The 26,929-nt window shown below is 39.2% G+C and overlaps 1 protein-coding gene across 6 annotated transcripts in view; it reads left to right on the top strand.

Moving 5' to 3' along the window:
- Positions 1 to 1,377: 1,377 nt before the first annotated feature.
- ubr5 (ubiquitin protein ligase E3 component n-recognin 5) overlaps positions 1,378 to 26,929 on the top strand; it is a 44,916-nt gene continuing 19,364 nt past the window's right edge. For 5 of the 6 annotated variants that reach the window (XM_086219140.1, XM_086219139.1, XM_086219138.1 and 2 more), the window contains exons 1-27: positions 1,378 to 1,613; positions 6,900 to 6,944; positions 7,042 to 7,123; positions 9,365 to 9,441; positions 11,123 to 11,242; positions 11,900 to 12,179; positions 12,347 to 12,506; positions 13,161 to 13,313; positions 14,151 to 14,362; positions 14,918 to 15,034; positions 16,374 to 16,484; positions 16,682 to 16,836; positions 17,559 to 17,676; positions 17,783 to 17,967; positions 18,148 to 18,257; positions 18,796 to 18,908; positions 19,108 to 19,254; positions 19,360 to 19,471; positions 19,612 to 19,766; positions 19,864 to 20,061; positions 20,253 to 20,463; positions 21,484 to 21,610; positions 21,937 to 22,088; positions 23,692 to 23,787; positions 24,937 to 25,060; positions 25,151 to 25,248; positions 26,706 to 26,863. In XM_086219140.1, the coding sequence (XP_086075266.1) occupies positions 1,552 to 1,613; positions 6,900 to 6,944; positions 7,042 to 7,123; positions 9,365 to 9,441; positions 11,123 to 11,242; positions 11,900 to 12,179; positions 12,347 to 12,506; positions 13,161 to 13,313; positions 14,151 to 14,362; positions 14,918 to 15,034; positions 16,374 to 16,484; positions 16,682 to 16,836; positions 17,559 to 17,676; positions 17,783 to 17,967; positions 18,148 to 18,257; positions 18,796 to 18,908; positions 19,108 to 19,254; positions 19,360 to 19,471; positions 19,612 to 19,766; positions 19,864 to 20,061; positions 20,253 to 20,463; positions 21,484 to 21,610; positions 21,937 to 22,088; positions 23,692 to 23,787; positions 24,937 to 25,060; positions 25,151 to 25,248; positions 26,706 to 26,863 (3,678 nt within the window). In that variant the 5' untranslated portion in view covers positions 1,378 to 1,551. The remainder of the gene's footprint in view (positions 1,614 to 6,899; positions 6,945 to 7,041; positions 7,124 to 9,364; positions 9,442 to 11,122; positions 11,243 to 11,899; positions 12,180 to 12,346; positions 12,507 to 13,160; positions 13,314 to 14,150; positions 14,363 to 14,917; positions 15,035 to 16,373; positions 16,485 to 16,681; positions 16,837 to 17,558; positions 17,677 to 17,782; positions 17,968 to 18,147; positions 18,258 to 18,795; positions 18,909 to 19,107; positions 19,255 to 19,359; positions 19,472 to 19,611; positions 19,767 to 19,863; positions 20,062 to 20,252; positions 20,464 to 21,483; positions 21,611 to 21,936; positions 22,089 to 23,691; positions 23,788 to 24,936; positions 25,061 to 25,150; positions 25,249 to 26,705; positions 26,864 to 26,929) is intronic. The other variant, XM_086219137.1, reaches the window with a different exon arrangement.

Raw genomic sequence — 26,929 nt, 5'->3', positions numbered from 1 at the left:
TGATTGTATGTGCAATATGTGAATTTTCTGAGCGCACCATGTGATAGCACATAGTTGGAATATCAATGTGAATGCAAAATGAAAATAAAGACATCTTAGTATAATATTTGAAAAGACTTGTATGTGTTTCCTGCAAAAATCAAAACTCATTCTTCATGACCAGCTTATCTAGAATGGACCTATAATGTCGCTCTCTGATCCATCCTGTGTGAAGAGGTCATTTGTCCCATCCTGCTGTACTGGCTCCCCTGTGTGAAGATGTCATTTGTCCCATCCTGCTGTACTGGCTCCAATAATTAGGCCAGTGCTCCTTTACTTTAAAAGCAATGTCCAAAAAAACAAAATCAACCGCTGCTTAAAGTAGACTATTTCCACATACAATAACCAAAGTTAATCCTGATCCAATATCATGTTACATATTAATTACCAGGGGGCTAATTTCCAGAGACTTGTATGGTTGAAATTATTTGGCATCATGACAGCCAAACAGTTGCTCGTGTAGGGGGCCTCATATCATCAGCTAACAGCTAAGATTTGAGTTCTTTTACTTTTAGATATAATTTCAGTGTAAAGGTGTTAAGGGCAGTGACATTACATCAAGGGTCCCACATTATTTTTCTTTCTATTTCCCAGATTATGCTGACAAAATGCCAATATAATCAAGATGCTCCCTCAAGAGTTGGTGGCAGAAGTAATTTTGATATTCTTGACTTGTTTTGGCAAAACCCCTCACCATGCACATCATGACACAGATATTTCTTTTGTTATTATTGCAGAGTAAAATGTATTATTTATTCCACCCGTAATGCTATATGTTCTTTACTAGACTGTAGTTACAAGCCATGCAGCTGTTTATACAGCATATCATGTATTGGAAAAAAAAATCCTTGAACGATATGAATTACTTTATCATAAACAAATGCATCTGTTATGACTGAATGTGTAAAATGGATATTTTCCAATGCACAAGCAAATCTTGATGCAAGAAACAATTGCATTTTACTTCATCTGGAAAAAATGTTAATTCAGCTAATGCATTGCTCATGTTGTGCAAATGCTTTTGTGGTATTACTGGTGTGAATGTTAAGGCATTGTGTTATCTTTATGATATTCTTTTGTCTGAGCTATTTAAAACAAAGTCTAGCCTCATTTAACCCTTTCTTTGGCCTTTATGACGAGATTTACTTGAAAATTGGGGTTGAAAAGATGCATTTGACAAACTGAGCGAGAACAAAGACAGCACTAGTGAAAATATAACAATTTTGATTACAGTATTTTCGTCTTTCTTCTTGAAGCCAATCCCGTCAAATTTAACACATTTCCTGTTTGTGCTCATGTCCAACCAGCAGAGCGGTTGCATGTGCACTAATCAACACACAGAGAAGAAGCTTGGTAGAGTTAAGATGGCGGCATGTGGGTGAGGAGGCTGGGATCTAAACTCGAGGTTTTTTCGCATTAAATGATTCATATGAATCAGAATATACACAGTAATCGAAAGAACAACAATTTCCTCATCTGTCACACATCTGTGTGTGATTTTGGATTGACCTCATGACATCTATACACTTCGTGGTTCACCCGTTGCCCGGGACCGAGGATCAGCTCAATGACAGGTATTTTGTTGCGGCCCGTGGAAAAGAAGAATTTGAATCAACATATATGGGAGGAGACCGCGAAATAGTACTTGGGGATATATTTGTGAACTATGTTGACATTGTCATGTGTGTGAATTCGAGTTTAAGCAATTTAAATGACCCCGTTAGGGTTACAGTAAGGCCCGGCATCTTGAACAATCCTCATTAGCTTGTTGCTAACATTACCTAAACATAGTCAGTCCACCGCCAGATGCTAGCTCGTTAACTATCGTTAACATTTGCTATCGTAGGAATGGCTAACGCTAGCAGACGGTTTCCTTGGTTCTCTGGAAGGATTGGCTCACAGTCAAAGTTGAGATAGACAATGCGGGTTGGGGGATGGGTTAAAGAGAGGGAAATAAACGTCATAAAACCAACTGTTTTTTAAATTATTAGTTTTGTGTCTGAAGTACATCCACGATCTTTAGATATGTGTCGGCATTGGTTTTGCGTTCGTCTCGTTGATAATTCATATCAATGAAGTAGCTAACGTCAGCTAACAGATAGCTAAATGCTAATGCTAATAAGCTAATGCGCCTCCATGCTTTTTGACGGAGCCAAATATGTGTTTTTCAGGGCACTCTTGGAAGGGTGAAAGCAATATTTGCTAGGTTATATCATAGAAAAGAAATCCTGTATCGGCGTTCACAAAAAGTATGTGAAGGCGCTCCGAAGTCAAACTGTAAAAGGTGCTGCGATACACAGATGGCGAAAAGCATTTACATTAATAGTTTTACCGACCTCACTGGTACTTTTAAGATACAATCGAGCGATGTTATATTCTCCAAATTTCCTTTGACAACACGGTTTAAGTTGTCACTTTTTGCCTTACCTAAATACCAACCGGCTGTGGTGTATACGCTCAATAAACTCAAATGCATTAAATATATTTTGTTTCGATAAAGACATGCAGATGCATCATAAAACAAGTCTTTTTTTTTGCCTGAGAATTTTGGAGCAGGAAATTGTGTGGCACTCATATTTGGTAGAGTTAGTGATTTATGTTAAACCTACATATATCATTAATTTAGGTCGAACTGATTCATGAGCGGTTCTGCTTAAAGACAAAGAAGCGATTTTAGAGTGACCTTGAAATTAAGATGGTGATATATAGGCTTTGAGTACTTTACAGCATTTTGCTGAATAATATATCACTCTTGAGATCAGTCTTGGACTGACCAACTGCCTGAAAGCTTGTTTATTCAGTGTGTTAATGAACCTTATTGGAAAAACCCACCCATATGCAAAGGAGGTATGGGCAGTCAGTTGTTGAAAGAGGTCATGGCTGTGTCATCCTCAGGCATGTATGCCATTGCATGATACAGTCACCATGTGCTTCTGGCCCCCCTCCTTTCTCTTCTCCATGAAGGAAATTTCAGTTGTCAGAATAGATAAGTGCTTTAATTTGAAATAAAAGGCTTTGGCTAGCTTGGCTCATTAGAAGTGCTTGCCTGGCATGAACATCCGGTCAGATTTCTTCAACCAAATGCCAGTGGTTTGTTAACTGAGGTCTGATACAGTATCTGAGTGGAAGCACTACCCTGGGGTCAGATAGATGTTTGATGTATGCTTTTGCTGGCTTTTATTTAATCTGCCATAAATGGCTTCTTGAAGCCAGCAGACTTTGTAATTTGTTAGAGCTGTCCATTTCCTAACAGGCAAGTTAGTAAATGACTGACCTGGATATTTTGCAAGCTATTTATTGTAATTTTTGCATGGTTTGGACAGAAGCATGAAATTTTTATGTGGCTCTGTATTGTGAGTGTATTTTTGCGATGTCTCTATTGCAAAGTGATCTGGAAGAAAGTGACAGGGGAGTGTTAATAACCTAGCAACACTTTTCACTGTTCACTTTTTTTTTACCCTGCATTTGGGCTACCAAAGGTACCTAAGGGGTTTGTCATGTATACATTACACATACATGCATGCGCTTCTTAGATTTTTTTTTGTTAATCAATGGAATGACAATTCATCATCATTTACAGTGAAATGATGATCGCAGTCAAAGTTTTGTAAATAGTGTATTCATAATCTTAAATTATTGTGTTAACATTTAATGCTAAGGAGAATTGTGAATTTGATTGGCTTTGGTCCTAGAGCAACTCGTTATCCAACTTTGCAGTTTTAATTACAAATCACAATTTTGTTGAAATCACGTTTTCCTTTGCGAAGAGCAGAAATTGTTTTAAAAATGTATTGTGGTGTTAAAGATACCATCATTTCAATTTAGTTTGCAATTAAAATGCAAATAATGAGAGAATGAAAATATTTGTTCAAGAATGACAATCTCTCTTAATATTGTATTTTGTATCACAATTATAATATTAGTTGAAATAATTCTATTTTTCTGTCAAATCTTTCAGTCCTCAATCAAAACTCTTATGCTTTTCTCAGTTAGGGCTGGACATTTGGGCAAAAATATTATCCAGAAGTGGCTTTTGGAACATCTTAATCCTCTTCCTAAGGGTGAATTTAGATAACGCTTACAAAGTTAAGTATATTTCTAGTTCAGACCCTACCAGGGAACTGTTCGGACAGTGTAAAATAGTGTAGAAAATCGGCCTGGGCGATATAGACAAGAAATAAAATCTCAGATTTTTTCACAAATAATTCCATTTACGATTTTTTTTGCAAAGAGTGACGCTTCTCCCACTTGGCTGGATGCAGCGTGCAGTCATTTGTTCAACGTCTGTCGCTGCAAACCCAAATCAGTTCCAAACCTCTGACAATACTACTCATTCCTTAGAAACAAACTTCTCGCTCTCGTTAGCCATTTAGCCATGTTGCTGCTATGTGTGCGCAGGAACTTGGCTAAATAATTTTCATTATACTATATACACGATATACAGTAGAGGTAAAAATGAGAAAAAAAACTGTGGTATTGATTTGATGTCAAAATGCCCAGCTCTACTGATATGGATACCTGGGCTTAGGGTATATGCTGAGTACAGACCCAATACCAATGTTTAATCAGTAAACTGCTGACCTCAATGTGTTGGAGGGACTGTATTCTTTGGTTAATGTGGAAAGCACCATCAAGCTTGAGTAAACATTGCTTTCTGAACACTGTAAAACAAAATGTAAATGCGTTCATAAAAAAGCACTGATTTGGCATGACAGTTATAGTAATCAAATGCAAGCAGCACGAAATTCTTCAGAATGCTAAGCCTCTCCTTTAGCTTCACTCATGCTTTTAGCCCTCCTTCAAGCAAGTCTAGCTTACAGGTCTACTGGCATACTATTGATGCATAATGTAGTCCAGTTGAATTATTACAGAATAACATTGTGGAGATGGGATTCATTTCCACTACTGTCTGATCCAGCTGTTTGGGTTGGTATCAGGCTGATTTCTGATATCAATATAAGATTGTTGCATCCCTACAGCTAAGTAGGTTCTGCATTCTTCCTTTAGTTTAAATTCATATTTATTCATCAATCACATCATCATTGAGAATTTTTTACATCTGTGTCTGTCACTTGTGGAACAAAATGCAGGTCTAGATTAAAGATGACAAGACACTCCAGAGTTATAACTGAGAGGATTTTAGACTTAATCTCTGTCTCTAGAAAAAATGTAGGCTCACAATATGAATCATACACATATATGAGGATTCATCAATTAAGTTAAGTGTCAGTTTGAACAGGTTAACCGGTTGTGTGATACTGGAATATTCCTCAGGAAGTATATGTACATATAGCTTTTTTTAATTTGTTTGTTCTTAAGAATTGTAATGACCTGCAAAAGCCAGTCAACTAAAGTGGGCTGCTCACAGTGAAACCCTCCCCCCCCCCCGACACATCACACAGCTACACTTGATTTAGTCCCACTATTTCCACTTCGTAACCGGATGAAGACATTTAAGACTGCAAATGAGTGACATATGCGCCATGTAAACTCAGTTGTTAAAATAAATTTTTCATGTTTGTTTTTTTTCTTATTTTCTGGTGTTGAAATAACTAATTGAACATTCAGAATGAACTGAGTGACAATTTTAAAAACAACTTGCTTTGAAAGAAAATTTGCAAGAGAAAACAAGCAATCACAAACTGATAGAAATGTGAGATTTTTGAATTGCGTGGAATAGTGATATGAATGTTTGCAACCTGCTGTTGAAATTAACATGTGTCGTGCGTATTTGTGATGTGTTGATTAACTGTGATCCACATGTTTCCCAAAAGTTAAATGTGAATTAAAGAAATCAATTACTAGAAAGCACTTGTGTGTTTTCCATCAACCAATTTCACCATAGTATGGGATCATTTGCCATGTAGTCGTGTGGGCCAGTTTCATTCCTGACAAAACTGTTAATTGATTATCGTTCCATTTTTCTGCTCTTCTATAATTACATGTTTGTTAATCAATTACTCGTATCAGTTCCAAAAAGCAAGGTGGGGATAAGGTGAGGATGGGCTTGAAAATATTTCCATTTTTAATATTGGGGTTTGATTGAAAAGATTTTTAAACCCTGATAATAACTGGTTAGAACAACACCGCAGCCTGAATCATAGTTCGATATATTTTCATATAAGTGGTTTAGTAGCGAGCAATGGCAGAATGTGAATGTATTTTATTTGGGATTTTTTTTTGTGCTTTTTGTATCGCTTTACTTGAGTATAAGGCATTTATTGTTTATTGATGATTTTGTATTGTTAAACTAAGTCAATTTCATAGCTCTATTTCACAGCATATACAGTAAATGGTGTTCACTTGGAAATAAGAATATTGATCTCTTAATAGGGCTTCAGCATGATTTTGTTGTTGCGAATAATGCCTGTAAGGTCATAATTACTGCCTACAGTTCACTATTTAGTATTACAGAGGTTGCATTATTCAATCAAATCTCAGCCTTCCCTTTTGTCCCCATTTCCAGGTTTTCTAACCTGTGCTCTGATATCCTCGCTATGTAGTAAACTGGTAGACAGCTTACAGCAGAAATGCTAACCTTCTCAGCTTCAACAAGCATGCAGCTTTACTGTTTGTCACAAGGGATTTTACAATCTTGATGATATCCAGAATTTTTGGGCTAGATCATATTGCCATTAATGATATCTATAATGCCTAGTGGAAGTTTAGAAAGGTCATGTAAGACCGTCATGCTTTTTCATCCTAATATCTCAAATTAAGAGGTCAGCACACTAATGTCCGTGGATGAAATGAAATATTGAAAGTAGTTTTGATCTTAGAAGTGCATAATTGAATTGCATTCCTAACCCTGTATTTATTTTGTCTTGCTTGCATTAACATATTCTTCATTTTCTTCCCAGACTCCGTGAAGTGTCCGAGAAACTCAACAAGTACAGTTATAATAGGTGAGTTTTTACACATCGTAACTGCAGGGTATGATATTAAGTCTCTTGTAAATTGCCTTATTGGTTTTGCTGCTTGTTTTTCCCTTTCTCTATGTAGTCATCCACACCTTAGTCTGCTGGAGCAGGCCCCCTTGAAACAGTGTGTTGTCGGTCCAAACCATGCTGGATTTCTACTTGAGGTACTGTTTTTCTTTAATAGCTGTATGAAAGTGAAAATAGCTCAGTATGAAATGATTTTAATCTACATTGGGCCTCTATTTGGAGTGCACATTAATATCAAAACAGAAAACTTAGTGATTTATCCTATGCACACTGACGGAAAGATTAGGTAAAAGGTTAGAATATAGAGCAAAGATGAAAGCTTGAATCAATCTCACGAACATATGCTGATTGCTCGTGCTTTATACTCCTTCTATCCATATTCACTATGGTCATGACCTTTCAGGTGACTTATAGAACTTGTTGTATTCAGTTGAGTTGCCCATTTAATTCGTTTTCAAATTGAGGGAAGGTGAAATATCTGGCTAATTGTGTGTTGTTGTACAAGAAATATTGCGGTGGTCCAGTGATATTCTGCCTACACTCCATGTTCTACAGGCTTATGAAAACATCTTTTTTGATACAGGAATCATAAAAATCACTATACAGCCCTGGGTTTCCACTGGGGCCTCTGTCACATTCTGGCTCCAAGATTGTTTACGTCTGTCCTATGCACAGCTCCCTGGCCCACTGGCATGGTGTCAAATGTAATGCAGTTTGCCTTTTTTTTTTTTTTTTGCTTTCTTGGATTCAGTTGACATGTTTATTTCCCTGTGATTAATAGGTTTCTATCATGCATACATATAGCACATGGTTGCATTGTGTGCATTTCTGTCTGTTTTCGTGATGGGGAGTCTCCACATGGTGTTCTATTACAAACGTGGACTGGATTCAGTTTCAATTTGTATGTGGACTTCCTATCTGACTTTATCTGCTCTGTGCTGCTTGACACCCCTTCTGTCAAAAATACCCTTGCATATTCTCTCTAGAGCACTGAGCTGCTTCTGGGTTATGCCTGAAATGTGCCACAGCGCTTCTGGTGGAATGACAAGAATTGTCTTGAATGGGCATGATCAGCACTGCCTGCTGTGGCGCCATTGTAACATGATGCAGTCTAGTTTACGGAATTTACCCATAAGCCTTATATTGACTTTTTCATTAGATTTTTCTTGTAGGGATACACCGATTGTTTTCTTGGCTGATTTGTTATTTCTAATTTTTTTTCTGAGTGGGACCTGCCAATACTGATTATTGCTGTTTCAGATTTCCTGTCTAAGAACTGTTCTTGACAGAATATAAAAACCTTGAAGTCAACTTCTCCTCAATGGAAAATTTGATTTTCATAATAACTGTAAATATTACTCTTACAGTTTCCCTCAAATTACACTAGGTTACTGGATCCAAGTAGGTTTTCCAGTTTTAAACACTGACCTCAATGAGTTCATGTTGGCTTTGATGAACACATCAGCAAACTGTCACATGCAGGTGGAAGTGTGTTGAGAATTAGTTTGGAATCAAATGTTTTTACTTCATTGTAATTGCATTATCACCCCATCACAGCAATAAATGTTAAAAGTCCCTTGGTATGCGTATTACGGAATACAAAAGAATTTTAACAAATACTATAATTTGCTTCCCATTGTTCAGAAAAAAAATTCCACATTGAAATGATTAGAAAACAAGTCTTGTTTCATAAAAAAAATTAAAATGGATAACTTGAATATATATATATATATATATTTTTCTCATGTTTAACTGCTGGACACAAGATGTCTCCTAGTTCTCTATAAAGTCTGTTTCCACTCTTTGTACACTGGAGGCTTTTATGTTCCATATTATACTTGTCTGCTGAATTTTGAACCAGTATCAGCTTTTGCAATATTTATGTCACACATCATGCTTGTAGGCCAGCCTCTTTGAATCTGATTTTCACTGACAGAGAAAATCTACACTTTAACAAATGAATGTGACAACAGGCTTCTGGTGTCTTAACTCTGCACATGTATCATTATAAACACTGACACTCAAGCATTCAACTGTGGGAAGAAGGGAAAACACTTTTGACTAGAAGGGGACTTAAATTTCTTAATGTAATGGCAGGTAATTTGATGGGGCTAGAATTCTTAAATATTTTCAATGTACAGCACCATTGTGGTAAATGAACTGGTAGTGCAGTTGCAGCTAAATTGATTTTCATAAATTTATGCATGTTTTATTTGGCTTTATGAGAGCTACATATCAGAAATTACACTTGGTTTGATATAGTTTACAGTTGCCAAAAGGATAAATTGTACTTAATGACAAAGTGTGCTTTGTCCTTCCATATTAACTATTATTTGTCAAATGTTTAACATTGAAAATTATGACAACTTGTCTTTTAGGATGGACGTGTGTGCAGAATTGGCTTTGCTGTTCAGCCTGATCGCTTGGAGCTCAGCAAACCGGATGGCAGTGATGGGTGAGATACTTCTTTATGATAGGATCTGTCCTGGAAACTGTTTGGACTTTGGCAGTGAGTTGGAAAACAGATTGATCTGAGATGTCTAGTTCAAGACACGCTGAAATGCTTAGGTTTGCTTATAATGGTTACTCTGTTTTGAATTCTGTTTGGTGCTTTTGCCCTTTTAAGGCAAGGTTTAACTTGTCGTTGCAACAAAGTTCTCCATCTATCAAGATAAACGTTTATCTGACTGACAGGTCTAGTCCCACAATTGCTAATGGGCTACTGGGGGATTGACTGATGCTTCAGTGTTGTCCTTGTTGAGTTTTACTTTGTGTTTGTACTCATTTGTTTTTTTTGTTTTTGTTTTTCAACATAAAGATACTGAAGATTTTCTTCAAACCAAACAACTGACAGAGACAGCCCCAAAGATGTTTTTTAATGTTCTTGAAAGTCAGTCCGTTTATGGGTGTTCCTCTGGCTGTGTTTATTTTTTCTATTCAAAAGGCCTCTTTATGAGGTGCTCTGTTCAGTGTTGGCTATGTGCATGTATGTTTTGGAAAAATCATTGAAGTTTTCTAGGCCCTGTAGCTTTCAAGTATGCACAAGACTCGCTGATGATGAGAAGTACTGAGCTCTAAACTTTATTGCAGAGCACATGTTTTATAGCCTTCGGCAAAATTAAGATGATATGTTTTCATATTGTAATAGCTGGTCGGACCGCACCAGTTGAGGTTGCTGAAGGGCCTTTGGAAGTGTACTTCTGACTGTTGGGCAACTTTTTCAGTTTTAGGAGCAAAGCCTGATATCTCGTGGTTTCTGACTTAACTAATAATATAGCTTGTGCCAGCTTGTTGTGTTGATTTTAATTTCATGTTTCTCTGTGATTAATTTGAATCCTTGTTTTCTACTTTCCAATGTCCTCTGCTTTAAGTTTAACGCTAAATGTGATTTTACTTTGTCACAATATTATTCGATAATAATTAAAAAAACACAACAATTTGCCAATGAGTACTTTAAACAAAATTAAGATGATATGTTTTCATATTGTAATAGCTGGTCGGACCGCACCAGTTGAGGTTGCTGAAGGGCCTTTGGAAGTGTACTTCTGACTGTTGGGCAACTTTTTCAGTTTTAGGAGCAAAGCCTGATATCTCGTGGTTTCTGACTTAACTAATAATATAGCTTGTGCCAGCTTGTTGTGTTGATTTTAATTTCATGTTTCTCTGTGATTAATTTGAATCCTTGTTTTCTACTTTCCAATGTCCTCTGCTTTAAGTTTAACGCTAAATGTGATTTTACTTTGTCACAATATTATTCGATAATAATTAAAAAAACACAACAATTTGCCAATGAGTACTTTAAACAAACAAGAAAACAAACTCAAAAGGCATCCAATTGCAGGACATACTGAAATAGGAGGTAGCAGTTGCAGCCCCAATACCCCCAAACCATACTAATGGAGGAATGAGTTGCAGCCAATTCTGATTCCCAAGGGTGTTGCCATGCTAGTCTCCAAAATGCCCTCTTCTGTTTCACAGTACGATATTCAAAGAAAATAAATCCTGAACCAAGGGGTATAATTTGACAAATGCCTGGGGTAATTTTAGATTTGTTTACCCAGGTAATAAAAACAATCTTTTGGTCCTGTGTGGGACTCTTGTAGGTTTGTAACTGATCTCCCATCTTTTGTTTCCAGTTCAAAGTTGAGCAGTGGTTCAGGGACAGGAAGGAGCTCCAGGCCAGGCAGGACCAGTGATCCCCCCTGGTTCCTGTCTGGTTCTGACACACTGGGCAGACTGGCAGGCAACACCCTTGGGTAAGTCTTGGCAGGGTTGACAGAGACAAATGGTCCTGTGAAAGTTCAGTGTATAGAGCACAACACTGACGCTGCAGCTGGAAAGGGGAGTGTTCCCCATAGGATTCCATGCAGCATATTCTGAAGGGAGAACTTACAAGAAAGTACTAGAAAATGTATTAAGTAAATATGTACATTAATCATGAACGCAGCTAAATTTGCAGTCTGTTTGGTCATGTATTACTGCTTGTGCATTCGGAAAACAGATTTCGTCGTTAAAATGTAGTTGTTGTGGGTTCTGATACTGAAAGAGCTGCAAAAGAGCCCCCAGTTTAATAGTGGCATTTATAATACATTTATTAACTTAAGTGCTTCACTATGTGAAATAGTTCTCTCTTTTTTATCTACTTTACTACTTTTTTGATCAAACTGAAAAAAAACACCAGTTAATTTTTCCCCTCCTGTGAGTTCTGCTGATACAATTTTTCTGCACTGCTGTCTCTCTGCTACCACAGGGATGATTTGCTTTTCTGCCCAGATATGTATATGTTTTGTCATCTCATCTTTGGCCAGATTTTGTGTTTTCATCTGTTTGTTTGTTTGTTTGTTTGTTTGTTTTTTGCCAAATTGTCTATTTTGGAGTTGTATCTGATTCTGGACTTTAACTTTGTGTAACAGGAGTCGCTGGAGCTCTGGCGTAAACGGAGGAAGTGGAGGCAGTGGAAGTGGAGGAGGAGCGGGGGGAGGTGGAGCTGGAGGGGGCAGCAGTGGTGGAGGAGGGGGTGGAGGTGGAGGTGGAGGCGGAGGCACTTCAGGCAGGTCATCAACAGCAGCTCGTGACTCCCGTCGACAGACCAGGGTAATCCGTACAGGGAGGGATCGTGGCTCAGGCCTTCTGGGAAGCCAGCCTCAACCAGTCATACCTGCATCTGTCATTCCCGAAGAACTTATTTCACAGGTACACATTTCTCAGTGTGTATACAGCTTGTCTTGGAAGACCAATTTTAGTAAATTTTGCACCTTTTCGTTACAGATTTAGATTGTACAATCGAAAATGCATGTGCACGGAAGAGCTAGCATTCAGTCCTGTCAGTGAAATGAGCAGTGTTATCCTCTTTCCCCCAGGCCCAGGTTGTTCTTCAGGGGAAGTCCAGGAGTGTTATCATTAGGGAGCTCCAGAGGACCAACTTGGATGTCAACCTCGCCGTCAACAACCTGCTGAGCAGAGATGATGAAGATGGAGATGATGGAGACGATACAGCCAGTGAATCCTACCTCCCTGGAGGTTTGTCATTTAAGCAAAAGACCAAACTTAACATGGGGACAGAAGGGACAGTAGATTTTATTATTTTATTAAATAGTGTTCCAGTGAGAGATCATTTGTCAGTTATACTCCTAGTTACACTGAAATGGGTCTTTGGTGTTGAGCTGTTTTCTGATACATATACTGTATATACTTCGAATATGCCCTTGCGCACAACAGGAGATAGTTTGTGTTTGACACTCGCCAATCGACTGGAATTGCTGTGTTTGCTTTAGACAAGGGGCAGTGCCCGGGAAAAGCGTGCAGGAGCTATGACATGATGCAAGAAGCTGGCTGGGATTATATAGCCGTTTAGTATTTGGTCTCATGCTGCCCTTGAATATACTGCTCCATTCATTCAAGGGCTCAGTCAGATTTTACAAACTTTCTATTCGTAGAGTAATGCCCTATCTGACCAATTTGAACATTTGTGTTCTCACATAAATTTCTTTTAGGTAATATCAAGATAAAGCAATGTTTGCATGTGGGAAAAGGGACCTTATATTGATATTCTAGACAGCATTGAACAAATCAATGATCATACATTCAGGCGATTACAGTGTGAAGTAAGTATTAGCTATATTTATATTATAGTTTGAACCATTTTTATATTACCTTTTCTGCCTTTATCTCAAGCAGAGGACCTGATGTCATTGTTGGATGCAGACATTCACTCAGCCCATCCCAGTGTGATTATTGATGCTGATGCCATGTTCTCTGAGGACATAAGCTACTTCGGATACCCTTCATTTAGACGCTCTTCACTGCCCCGCCTAGGATCATCCAGAGGTAACTCACCTCCTCATGTCTGACTGGTTAAGGTGGAAGGCAAGGGTGTTGGAGAGGCTTTGGTGGCAACACTGGTGATGACTAATGATTGTGCTTCTAATGACAACACAGGAATGAAGTGGGAAAAACAAGGGAGTTGTAACCCACAAAGCTCTCTAATTCAAAAGACTTGTTAAAGGGCAATTAAGATATAAAAACTAAGACCAAAACAAATTAAGAGTTGTTGGTTTTTTTTGACTAAAAGTTACAAAATAAAAGTTTGAAAAACATTTGAACAATAAACATGAGTAAAGATGAAAATGTTTGCTCCACTGCTACTTTACTGAAAAGTAAATTTGTAAGATAAACTTAAATCATTGTACAATGAAATGGTCTGCATTTACTTTCTTGAGAAATGTAGCTTTATTCTCTCTTTAGCCTGTTCAGCTGGGTTTATAATATGAGTGTTGTGTTACAAGCTATAAATGTTTGGTGTAATATGGTGCATGGCTGTAGTACACTGTGAGCTCTCTGAGAAAGGCCCGCTAGGCCCACCTGTCTTAACAGGAACCTTTCAAGGCAGTCTGTTCTAAAAATCTACCTAGCCCACTCTTATCCCATATGCATGCTTTCTTTCTGTCTCTCTTCCTTATCTACCTCACATTTCAACATATGAGCGTTCAAACTGACTCACGCACCATTATGATGTAGACTCCCACTCAATCTTCAGTACTGCAATTTTGATTTGCATTACAGTGACTCTAAAATCTCTCTCTCTATCCTTAAAAGTATGTTGACGGGTCTTTCCCAGAGAGTGGCTTACTTCTATCCCACTGGTGTGACCTTATTGCATACCAGTTCTCCTTCTTCCCTTAGAGCGCGACTCAGAGCTGTTGCGTGAGCGTGAGTCTGTATTGAGGTTACGTGAACGCCGGTGGCTGGATGGGGCCTCATTCGACACAGAGCGAGGCTCCACCAGCCGTGAGGGTGAGCCCAGCTTGGACAAGAAGAACATCCCAGTTCAGAGTCCTGTCTCGTTAGGAGAGGAGCTCCAATGGTGGCCTGACAAGGTAGGAGGAGCCAAATTGGTGTTGATTCCATGTCTAGAGATTCAGAAATGGAACAAATATATTGTGTAAAATTTTAACCACAGACCAGAGGTCTTACTGGGTCCAAAGATTTGTGCCCAAATTCAGAATTTCAGCATTATCTTGATCCATGCAGTATCATGAAATGTCAAAGCTGAACCCAGCCAGGAGTACCCAATCAGCACCAATTTCACCATTAATTATGATTAGTTTAGTTATGTTAAACAAGTTGTCAAAACGAAGTTTTTTTTGGTGCCTAAAGATACATAAGAAGCCTTCTACCTTGTTTCTTGCCATGATGCGTGTAATTAGGCCTGCTCATCAAGACAGTTTATCTAGTATAGTTTATTCAGTTTACTTAGTTTTCTTATGAAAAAAGACGAGATTTCAGGAGATACCCTCTCAAAGATGTATGAAACAGTACAGTAGTAATGCTTTTCAACTTAAATAGAATTCTTAAATAAGGGACCAGGTGTATGAATAAGAATTGATGCAAGTGCAATTTTGCAACACATTTAAATCTGATTTGCTCCCCAGGATGGTGTGAAGTTTGTGAGCATCGGAGCCATGTTCTCAGAGCTGGTGGCTGTCAGTTCGAAAGGAGATCTTTATCAGTGGAAGTGGAGTGAACCTGAACCCTACCGGAATGCACAGGTGAGAATTCCACATTTATTGCCTTCATATAAAACATTTGATTTTAAAAATTTGAAATGTTTTCACTCTTGTAAATGGTTATTCTCCAAACTGAACCCATGTTGTTCATTTCAAAGCTCTGTCAGCTTCTCCCAAACAGATAGTGAGAAATGTTGGCTCCTCACTTTTTCTGGAGTTTGTACTTGGCATCAGGGACTTTGCTCATTGAATATTTTCTGTCTGTGAAATAATTTTTCTTCTCAATGCTTGAAAAATCTGAAAGTTGTTAGTCATTGTGACTGAACTCTCCACTTATTGCTCATAATGGCACCGGTACAGTTGTGTCAATTGGCAGCCCACTGCATCTCATCCAGGCACAATAGGGTATCTTGTTCATCTGTGTTAGATGCAGGCAGCCTCCTCTTCTGTGGCCTGGATGAGAACATGTAAAATTAAGAAAATAACAAACCAATATGGTTCTGGTAGATCCAAGAAATTGATCCCATCCTCTCCTACTGGGCTTGGAGTTTCTCTGCTGTCAGCAGTAGAGCTTGTTGTGTCCTTTGCTCCACTGCCAGATTTAGGTTGGGTATGTCTAAATAAGCCAAAATTTTCACCTGACATTTTGGTATCGGTGTTATTTTGGGTTTGGATAGATTAACACTTGTAGGGAGGCTTGGATTACGCTTAAAATAATGTAACAACTGTTGTCAACTCAAGTGTCCCTCTGTATTTGTTGGACTAACATGCACATTGAAGTGGCAATGGAAGGGCAGGAAACGAGCAGCCATAAATGAGAGTAAGAATGCAGTAGACTTACTTCAGTGTGAAGTGAAATGAGCCCATGTAAGTTTGCTCAAAAACAAAGTAGATTTAAGTATTAAATCATTTTTTTGGTTTTCCTTTGTGAGGGCAGGTGGCTGTGTTTGAGGGGTGGGTTGACTATGGACCAGCACTATTTACAGGCGTGCTATTTCAGTGATGTAACAAGGGGGGTGTTTTAAGTTTGTTTTTGTAAAAGTCACTTCTCTAAAAACAAACTATCTATGCATTTGCTGATAATCCAATAGGTCAACCTCACACACACACACACACACACACATATATATATCTCTCTCTCTCTCTCTCTCTCTCTCTCTCTCTCTCTCTCTCTCTCTCTCTCTCTCTCTCTCTCTCTCTCTCTCTCTCTCTCTCTCTCTCTCTCTCCTCTCTCTCTCTCTCTCTCTCTCTCTCTCTCTCTCTCTCTCTCTCTCTCTCTCTCTCTCTCTCTCTCTCTCTCTCTCTCTCTCTCTCTCTCTCTCTCAAGGCTAGTTAATACAAGTGGCTTATTTTTTTAACGCCTCTGTTTTTGTCCCATCAGAATCCTTCCATTCATCACCCACGCGTGTCCTTTCTGGGTCTCGCCAATGAGAAGATCACTTTACTGTCTGCCAATAGTATCAGAGCCACTGTAGCCACAGAGACCAACAAGGTAGAGTTGTCTTTTCAAAGTTAGAATAAAAATGTGTGCTTGTTTTTTTTTTTTTTTTTTTTTCATGGTATCAGCATCTTATCACAGGACTGTGCAGTTATCAGATTGTAATAACTATTGGCATCTTTCTCCAGTTCTACATCTATTCTAACACTGTATATATTAAAGTAATTTTTTTTTATCTTAATGCGGTATAGGTGGCAACTTGGGTGGACGACACACTGAGTACAGTGGCCTCCAAGCTGGAGCACAGTGCTCAGGCTTTCCCTGAACTGCAGGGGGAACGTATGGTGTCACTGCATTGCTGTGCACTTTACACATGTGCCCAGCTGGAGAACAGCCTCTACTGGTGGTGAGAGGAAAAGCTTTTCTGTTAAACTATGATGAGAGGAATTATAACATTAAATGTGGAGTCAGTGATTCCTTAGAAAAATTGGTATGACTAACAGTCAAACCAGCATACCCTCTATTTACTGCGACTTCTGAAGCTCCTTCTTCAAAAGTTATGGACATGTATTGTCAAAATGACAGGGATCAGTAATTGCAATGTTCTAATCACCACTTGATTTCTTTTTTTGTTTTGTTTTTTCCTATGAATTCCTGTGCTAAACTTTTATTTCAATGTAGTTTCCTCAGCCACTCCTAACACTGTTTTCCCACACACTGGTTTAACATGCTGTGTGCTCCACACATTTGTATTTCCTTCTTACTGTGGTTTCATTCAACAGAATGGCACATACAGTATTAGGGACAAGTAACATTCCTCAGGTGAAGATGTATAATTCAGAGGGAAAGAATGCCACGTAACATGATCTGAAAAATATCAAGCTATGCTTCTGTCTATGGAAGCAGTTAAGGATTGGCAGTCATGGGTAGCATATGTACGCCAATCCTTAATTGACAATCACATTGTGTTTATTTGCTACAAATGATTGTGCTAATTTGAGTCCAAATTTAGATGTCAAGAGTTTTTCCGACTGTCTTTTCCGACTCCTATGAATATCAAAGTAATGTCCTTTTATACAAAGTAAGAACAGAATGTCAGTAATGTCTAATGCTTGCACATATCTGCAGGGGTGTTGTGCCTTTTAGTCAACGCAAGAAGATGCTTGAAAAGGCCAGAGCCAAGAATAAAAAGCCAAAGTCCAGTGCTGGCATTTCCTCGATCCCCAACATCACAGTGGGAACACAGGTAAAACCCTTTTACACTGACAGATTCAAATGTAGCAATGGTGCTGAATCCACTTGATTTTTTTTCCTTTCTTTTTGAACTGATGGTTTGACTATTTACCCCTTAGGTGTGTTTGAGGAATAACCCCCTCTATCATGCCGGTGCAGTGGCCTTTTCCGTCAGTGCTGGGATTCCCAAAGTGGGGGTCCTGTTGGAGTCTGTGTGGAATATGAATGACAGCTGCAGGTTCCAGCTGCGTTCACCAGAGAGCCTCAAGAACATGGAAAAAACTACTAAAACACAGGAAATCAAGTTAGTTATTTTTCATTCTCAAAAGGTTTTAGTCTTTTGTCATTTCAGCTATGTCACTCTACCACAGTTGTGACTCGACACTTCACGTGACCTACGCCTATCTGCTTAAAGAAGACAAATGCACGGTAACCCATAAACCATAAAATACATCTCAGTGTGTTATTTTTTCCCCCTTAACAGGACAGAGAGCAAGCCAGAGCTGGTGAAGACTGAGATGGGCCCTCCTCCTTCGCCAGCTTCAACCTGCAGTGATACCTCATCCATTGCGAGCAGTGCTTCTCTGCCTTACAGTATGTCAGCTTCTTGTTAGCTATCCTACCTTCGAAGAGCACTCAAATCTTGGCATTTCTTTCTATCTCCCAGGCACAGTACCAATTTCTCACTCACTGTGTGCTCTCATTAGTCCTTTGACTTTGAAACAGATGGTGCTCACACATTCATCAGCAAGTTCTGTTGCTTGTTTTCCTGTTCTGGAAGTACTGCCAAAACGCAGTATGTTTGAGGGGTCTGAAGCACCTCTGTCATGTAATGCATTTATATTGTTTGTTTATTTCAGGAAACCTTTGAATAAAGCAGTATATAAAAGACCTCTGCAAAATAAATAATCTACACTGCAAAATAATTTCTTGACAACTATCAACTCGGTATTGAATTTTTTTAGGGCCAATTGTGACTTAAGCTCAAACAAAACTTATGAATCAAATGGATATCATTACTTTATTATTAAGAATTTTGCAACAAACTACCTTTAATGGTGATGTTATTGGAATAAGCTGTTATCATTTGAATATTCTGCGATCAAAGCACTAACTGGTTGTGTACTTGCAGAGCGAAGGCGTTCTACGCCAGCTCCCAAGGAGGAGGAGAAGGTGAATGAAGAGCAATGGCCTCTCAGGGAGGTGGTGTTTGTGGAGGATGTTAAAAATGTTCCTGTAGGAAAAGTAGGTGCATCTGAATTATACTTTATTGAATATAAAAGTTTGCAAGTGCAGCTATGTCAAATCTGTAATGTTGATGTTTAATTCTTTTGGACATGTCACTTCCTGTTATAAGCAGTTGTCACTGATCTGATCGCTGATCTAAATTTCCATATCACGATTGTACAGTTTTAGCAAGTCTCATGTCCCTGTAATATCCTAGGTGCTCAAAGTGGATGGTGCATATGTTGCTGTGAAGTTCCCAGGGACATCGAGCAGCATGAGCAACCAAAGCACTGCTGCTCCTACGGATTCGGACCCCTCTTCACTGTTGCAGGACTGTAGGCTCCTCAGAATAGATGAGCTGCAGGTGTGGACATCAATTGATTGGAAATTTCTGATGTTCATCTGTGTTTAGAGATTGATTTAAACAGTTCTAATTATTTTGTGTTTTCCTTTATTCTGTTCATGAAAGGTGGTCAAAACCGGGGGGACACCTAAAGTTCCTGATTGTTTTCAGCGCACACCCAAAAAACTCTGTATCCCAGAAAAGGCAGAGATTCTGGCTGTGAATGTTGACTCCAAAGGTAAGTTATTTCCATAGATCGGGTTTTGTACCTGTCAGTGTATGTCCATTTAATGAACGTGTGCATGCATACATGGAGTATGTACATTTGAAGCACTGTATTGATGATTTCCTAACCTCACATACATTTCAATCTTCCAGGAGTTCATGCAGTGCTGAAAACTGGTAACTGGGTAAGGTACTGTATCTTTGACCTGGCCACAGGCAAAGCTGAGCAGGAGAATAACTTCCCCACTAGTAACTTGGCCTTCTTGGGGCAGAGTGAGCGCAATGTGGCCATCTTTACTGCTGGACAGGTGAATTTACCTCCCATAAAGGGTGACAAGTTTATTGTCGTTTTGCACGTGATTGGAACCTGACTATCAATATTTCTTGACACGATTTTTCTTGTAGGAATCTCCGATCATCCTCCGAGATGGAAATGGCACAATCTACCCAATGGCCAAAGACTGCATGGGTGGAATTCGAGACCCTGATTGGCTGGACCTGCCACCTATAAACAGCCTTGGAATGGGGGTGCACTCTTTGGCCAATCTCCCTTCTAATTCCACCATCAAAAAGAAAGCTGCTATTATTATTATGGCTGTAGAGGTAAACATATTAAAGATGAAAACAAATTTATAAGTAACTTATTCATGTCTCAAGTGTTCTTAAATACCCTTAAAGTGTAGTCCTCCGCTACCTTGACAAATGACAACTATAAGCAATCTTTTCTTAGTCACACAGAAAAACACCCAAATGCGTGATCATAACTGGCACTCTCCTCTCCCCTTGTCTCTTAGAAACAGACACTGATGCAGCATGTTCTTCGTTGTGACTATGAAGCATGTCGTCAGTACCTGGTGAACCTTGAGCAAGCTTTTCTGTTGGATCAGGGTAGCCAGGCCCTTGGAGCACTTTTAGGCCACCGCTGTGATGGAAACCGCAACATTCTCCATGCTGCTGTCTCTGTCTGCTTTCCTGTTAGCAATAAGGAAACCAAAGAGGAGGAAGGTAAGCTGGTGTGTTGATTAGTCACTGTTTGGGGTTGCTCTAAAGATCTAAAGTCTGCATGGCTTCTGTTTTTGTGTTTGAAATAGAATTAGGTTAGAAACAAGTAGGCCTGGTCGATATGGACTAAAACTAAAATCTCTGATAATTTGAGTTACGATTTTTTCCTTTTTTTTTCCTGCAGGTAAATGGTTCCACCACAGTAAGCTGTTTTTTAGTGGGAGTTTGTTGGTTATAGCGGTCTAGTTCCCCTTGCAAAGAGTGGCATTTCTCCCACTTGCTTGATACCTCTGTTTTAGATGCTGAGATAAGTTCGTTGTGCTGCTACCTTTTGTTGCAATCGGCTTCAGACAAACTTTACAGCGTGCAGTCACTTGTTAAACGTCTGTTGCCGCAAACCCAAACCAGTTCCAAATCACTGACGATACGCGGGCGAGAAAGAACAGATAGGAGGCGACGTCAGCGCTGCCAAAGACGTCAGAAGCGGGGCAAACGAGCCGGCATCAGAGCTAGGCTAACCGCTTCACCGTATAAACCAGCGGTGCCAAGTGTTTTTCTCGCCAACGTCCACTCTCTAGTCTTCTTCTTCTACTGCTTTCATAGAAACAAACTTCTCGCTCTCGTCAGCCATGTTGCTGTTATGTGTGTGCAGGAAACAAGGGGGAGGGGTGAGGGGGAAAGCTGTGGAATCTCCTGGGGGACAAAAGATGCGCCATAGCAAGAGCAGTAAAAAAACTAAAAAACAACAACATTTTTTAAAAAATCATGTGCAACAAAAAACTCGAATTAATTGATAAAATCCAGATATAACCCAGGCCTAGAAACAAGTTAGCTTTTGTAATCTTATTTTATTATAGTCATATTTTTCTGCCTCATGTCTCTTCATTTTGGACCTCATTCTCATTTTAAATGTTTTTAAAATTCTTCTTTCAAAACTCAATTCCAGCTCATGTTCTGCTCAGTTGTACTTGTTGGTGCCATCTGCCTTACATCCTAATGCTCAATAACCATGTATTATTTCAGAGGCTGAAAGGTCGGAGAGAAACACATTTGCGGAACGCTTGTCGGCAGTGGAGGCGATTGCTAATGCCATCTCTGTGGTCTCAAGCAACAGTTCTGGAAATAGGACGGGCTCTTCCAGTAGCAGAGGGTAAATAATTAACTTTTCCAAGAAAGAAAAATGTTGCTTTTTTTTTTTTGGCAAACACAATGTATAAATGAATAATACAGAGTTCACAAAATCCTTTTTGTATTGAAGGAATCCTGTTGTTCAATTGCAATAAAATGCTTGTAGATTGTTGTGGATCATTTGGCATATATTTTTGCCTGAAGGGGCACACAGCAGTAGCAAACACAACCAGCTAAGAGGTTCTTAAGGTTTTGTTTTGAAAGAAGAGATGTTGGTTTTGCTGTTAGATGATGTCATCTTTGCTGGTAATTTTAGACCCATGTCTTGTTATGTGTTTTTGTCTCCAGGCTTCGTCTGAGGGAGATGATGCGGCGATCTCTACGAGCAGCAGGGCTTGGCCGTCATGAGTCCGGCCCATCATCCAGCGACCACCAGGACCCTGTATCACCACCCATTGCCCCACCAAGTTGGGTCCCTGACCCTCCACCCATGGACCCTGGTTTGTAAATCTTAATAAGACTGTAGATTTGGTGGACTGTATGATGTACTGTTGACCAACTCACCCGAAAAACAAAGGAAAAACTGTCGAACTTCAAAGTAGTTACTACCACTGCTATAATATGTGTATTTAGGGTGTTTCATTTAAATACAACATCCTCTTAAAAGTGGTGTGGAATCTCAGTCATCAGGTTGTGGATTGAGTCATAACTTAGATATCCTCATGCAATGCATTATTTTTGGCTCATCTATAAAGAAATCCTATCAGTGCGGATTTCGTAGTGTTTTATTAATTTGTTTAACATGCTGCAAGAAAGCGGGTTAGATTTCCAGAGGTTCAATCCAGAGATCCAGGCTCCCAAGGAGAAGAAACTCATACTTCTTATAAGTAGGCCCGTCAGTAAATATTCGAAATTTGAATAAATAATAGAATTGGACAAGAGACATTGAAATTTGAAAGTTGGTATTTGACTGTGGCCAAAAAAATTAGCTTTACTGCACTGTAATGACTTGTTCACGCTGGAGTCGCACAACATAACTTAAATGTATTAAAAATGAAATAAAGGTCAAACTGAACAAAGAAACAACAACTGTGTGGAATGATAGCGCAGAACCCAGCCGCATATTGATTTGTACTGAAGATGTCCATTCAACCTTCAACCGCTTGTTCGGAAATGGGTTGCCAGGGTAGCAACTCCAGCAAGGAACCCCAAACTTCCCTTTCCCTGGCCACATTGACCATTTCCAACTCGGATACTGAGGCATTCCCAGGCCAGCATGGAATAGTAGTCCTCATAGGCCTTGTCCATTCCACAGCCTTCTCCCAGTTGGACATGCCTGTTCCCTCACTTGAGAACAGGACACCAAGATCCTAAAACTCCTTCACTTGGGGTAAAGACTCATTCTCTACATGAAATATACAATCCACCATTTTCCTGCTAAGAACCATGGCCTCAGATTTAGCGGTGCTGATCCTCATCCCAGCTGCTTCACACTTGGCTGCAAACTGATCCATTGAGAGCTGAAGGTCAAAGACATATGATGCCAACAGGACCAGATCATCTGCAAAAAGCAGCGACGTAATCCTCAGCCCACCAAACTGCAATGCCCTATCCACACGATTACACCTTAAAATCCTGTCAATGACACAAATGGGACTGGTGACAAGGCAACCCTGGCCAGTCCCCACTCTCTACAACTCTGACTTTTTGCAGAGAACTTAAAAATGTCATTTCAGAAATACTTGTTCATAAGATAGTATGATTATTACCTGAACAACGATGCAGAGTGAGAGTGTGAGAGATCTACGCTCTTTAAATGAAATAGTGCAGTATCTGACATGATTGTACTTGTAACATTTTACAGTGGGTAAATATATAGATCTTTTAAAGGCAGAATTAGTAAAAAGAAAAAAAAAAGTCAAACATTTTTGTAGAATAAGTATTTAAACATAATTTATGGAGCCGAATTTTTCCTGCTGTGTGTTGAGTAGGAGTTTTTTCTGAAAATAAACTGTCCTTCCATGCTTTAATTAATGCAGTCATGTGTCGAAGTAATTGTATCATGCAAATCTGAGAATGTTTTCTATCTTGTCGTATTGACAGATGGGGACATTGACTTCATACTAGCTCCAGCAGTGGGTTCCCTCACAACAGCTTCCACTGGGACCAGCCAGGGACCCAGCACCTCCACCATACCAGGTCACATAACATTTCAACTGCAGAGTAGGAATGCAATGGAGATGATCCTTAACCTACTGGTCAAGAATTTTAGTGAAGTTTTGGTTTATCCCTGGGCCTGAATTACACCTCAGAATTGTGACTGACCATTCCGAAAATTGTTATGTTATGTTAAATTATGCCACCGTGATAAAATTGTAAAGAAGCAGACAAAAAGCCATTATGTAGTGTTGCTTCACATCTTTACAGGGGAGGTCTCTCTAAATTGATTTTATAATGATAAATTTGGGTTGTGTGACCGTATCTTGGTTGGTCATAATATTTAGAAACTCATAAGGTATGAATTCACATATATGGAGTTCTTTTACAGATGGGCTTTGCTGTTTCCATGGGGTTGCCCTGACTGTTGGATATGGTGCCAAAAAAGAAAACATATTTCTGTATGATAATGCAACAGAATGACATATTTCAATATAATGCCAAATTTCACCTCCGTGAACAGCAACTACTAGTGGCAACTGTAATTCAGACCCCTAGTCTACACTTGCCATAGTTGTGTTGACTTAGTGTATCACCTCTTCTGCATGTGCAAGCTGTGCTTATTTGAGCCCAAACCTAATTCAGCTCTGCAAACCATAACCAATGCCATGAAAAATCATGGAATGGACCTTGCAAATTTCCATGGCTGGAAATGTTCTTGATAAATAAAGCAAGAAATTTGAGAAATTAAAAGGCAAATTTCCGTAACTACCTGAAGAATAGTCTGCTCTATGAGATCCAATTAGCCTGACAATGAGAGTATGAACACTGAGGGAACAGATATTTGTAACAGTTTTAAGAGGTGCTCTCACTTGAACTGTTAATGCACAATTTTTATTACTGTTGATGAAGTGTGGCTTTAGTGATACATTCCATCATTGTTTCATCACCCAAGCCTAACGTTAACAGTGACTGCTGATGTAGCAGAAATTGTTCCTGATTCTGTCATGAGTCTGGGGTTACAAGCTCAGGTTATACATTAGCATCCAGTGAAATGATAGGACACTATTAATGTAACTACTGTAGACGCTGTTCAACACAAGGCTTTGAGTGTGTAAAATGTGTCAGTGGTACTCCATATTTTAGGTATTCAAACTCTGTGCTGACACACATCTTTCTCTGTAAAAGCAGGGCCATCCACTGAACCATCGGTTGTTGAATCAAAAGACAGAAAGGCCAATGCCCACCTTATCCTAAAGCTGATGTGTGACAGTGTTGTACTGAGGCCACATCTACGGGAGCTACTTTCTGCCAAGTATGAGTCTTTGTTTCATAATGGCTAAACTCATAGACATATTGGCCAATTTAAAGTGTTTGTGTTTAATGGAGATGCTTTGTTCAACAGAGATGCTCGTGGAATGACCCCATTCATGCTGGCAGTCAGTGGGAGAGCTTACCCAGCAGCCATCACTGTCCTGGAGGCAGCTCAGAAGATGGCCAAGGGTGAGTTAATAAGTCCGCTTTCTGCCTCCCCTTATAAAACTGAGGGCTACTTTTATGGTGAACTTTCAGCTTCAAAATATATAGTAGTATATGCAATCTATGCATGTATTTTTGATGTGGTCTTGATCCTGAGATATTATATGAGGGAGAAAGAAATTTGTTTGATCCATCAGCCACCACTTCTATGAATACATTCTGGGGAAAAAACATATTACATTAATTTACATAATTTTTATTTGATAGGGAATAGCTGAAACATTTTAGGTTACCAATGTGTAATATGAATCTGGAGCTAGGTGATTAATGCATAGATTTAAATATGGGGTGAGTTATCTTAAACATGCACAAAAATTCCGCATAGCAGCCTGTGTTAAATAATGAAGAGTTTGTTGTTATGTGGTAGAAATTCATTACAGTGACATACCACATTTAGTATATGGTGCCAATTATACAGTGGAAATTTGAATGGGTTTTTAGTTATTTGTTATAACAATAATTGTTAGTATTATAATTGTAAAACAATATATAATTTTGTACCTTTTCCCAGCCCCGTGTGTGCATCCTCATTTTACATAGCTCCCCTGTTCATAATACACTAGCATGTTTTTACTACAGATGTCACAAAACTTGTACTCAAATGTCACAAAACTTGTACTCTGAACCAAGTTGGTAACTGAATCCCAAAAATGTGACAGTACTTTTTCCTGTGGTACTGGTACATTAACTGAGGTGCTTGAGATTCAGGACATTAATGACATGCAGAATGACAGTTGTGGGTGCAGCAACAGGCCTACTTGTGAATTTGGGTGATAGAAACACACACTGACACTACAGAGTTGGTAGTCTTCATTTGTGTACTGCAGCAACTGCAGTGAGTATGTATGTGATGGTGAGCTGTTGTGTAGCGCAAGCATAGTAGAACTTTCTCCTTCGGTCTGCAATAAAAGTGCGGCAGATCGTAAGTGACACGACTGCCAAACACGGATGTGTATCTGTATAGATAAGAGGTAACATTATTAAATGAATTCTAAAACTCCTTAAGACCCAAACTGAATTCCAGTGTTTTGCCTACAAACCTCTGTACGAGAAGCTGTTAGCAAATTATCGTCAAAGCTAGTGGCGTCTGCAGCCGCGGTTTCTCTGCCTCTTGCTGCACACCTCCTACTTCATTACTGAGCTATTCTTGTCAAAGCTATGTTTAATGGGGACATTTACAGATAACAACTGGCTGTCAAACCTACTTCAGCCCCCCTTAGGACTAACAGTGTTTGCAGCAGGAGTTTATTTTCAAATGCCTCATTTCATTATTTAATGTTGATGAAATCCTTAGTTATTACTGCGGCTGCTGGTTACTGTCTTCTATTGTTATCTGAAATGTTGTTTTTATGCCTACTGAATTAACATGTTATAACTGTCATTTCTCTTTTTGTCCTTTTGTTCATCAAACACAAATACAGTGGGTGACCCAGGTATTGCTGAGAAGGAGGATGCGGATTCTGTGTTCATGGAAATGATTTGCCCTCTGGGAACCAACCCGGATGATTCTCCACTCTATGTCCTCTGCTGCAATGACACCTGCAGTTTTACTTGGACTGGAGCTGAACACATTAACCAGGTTAGCCTTGCCCTGAAATGTACAGAAAATGCTAGAAGTGGAGTCATTTTTTTTTATTACCCCATT

The sequence above is a fragment of the Aulostomus chinensis genome, chromosome 11 (genome assembly GCF_037954235.1).
Source record: "Aulostomus chinensis isolate RoL2024-O1b breed Wild chromosome 11, RoL_Achi_v1.0, whole genome shotgun sequence".
Classification (NCBI taxonomy): Eukaryota; Metazoa; Chordata; class Actinopteri; order Syngnathiformes; family Aulostomidae; genus Aulostomus; species Aulostomus chinensis.
This window is presented reverse-complemented; position numbering and strand designations above follow the sequence as displayed.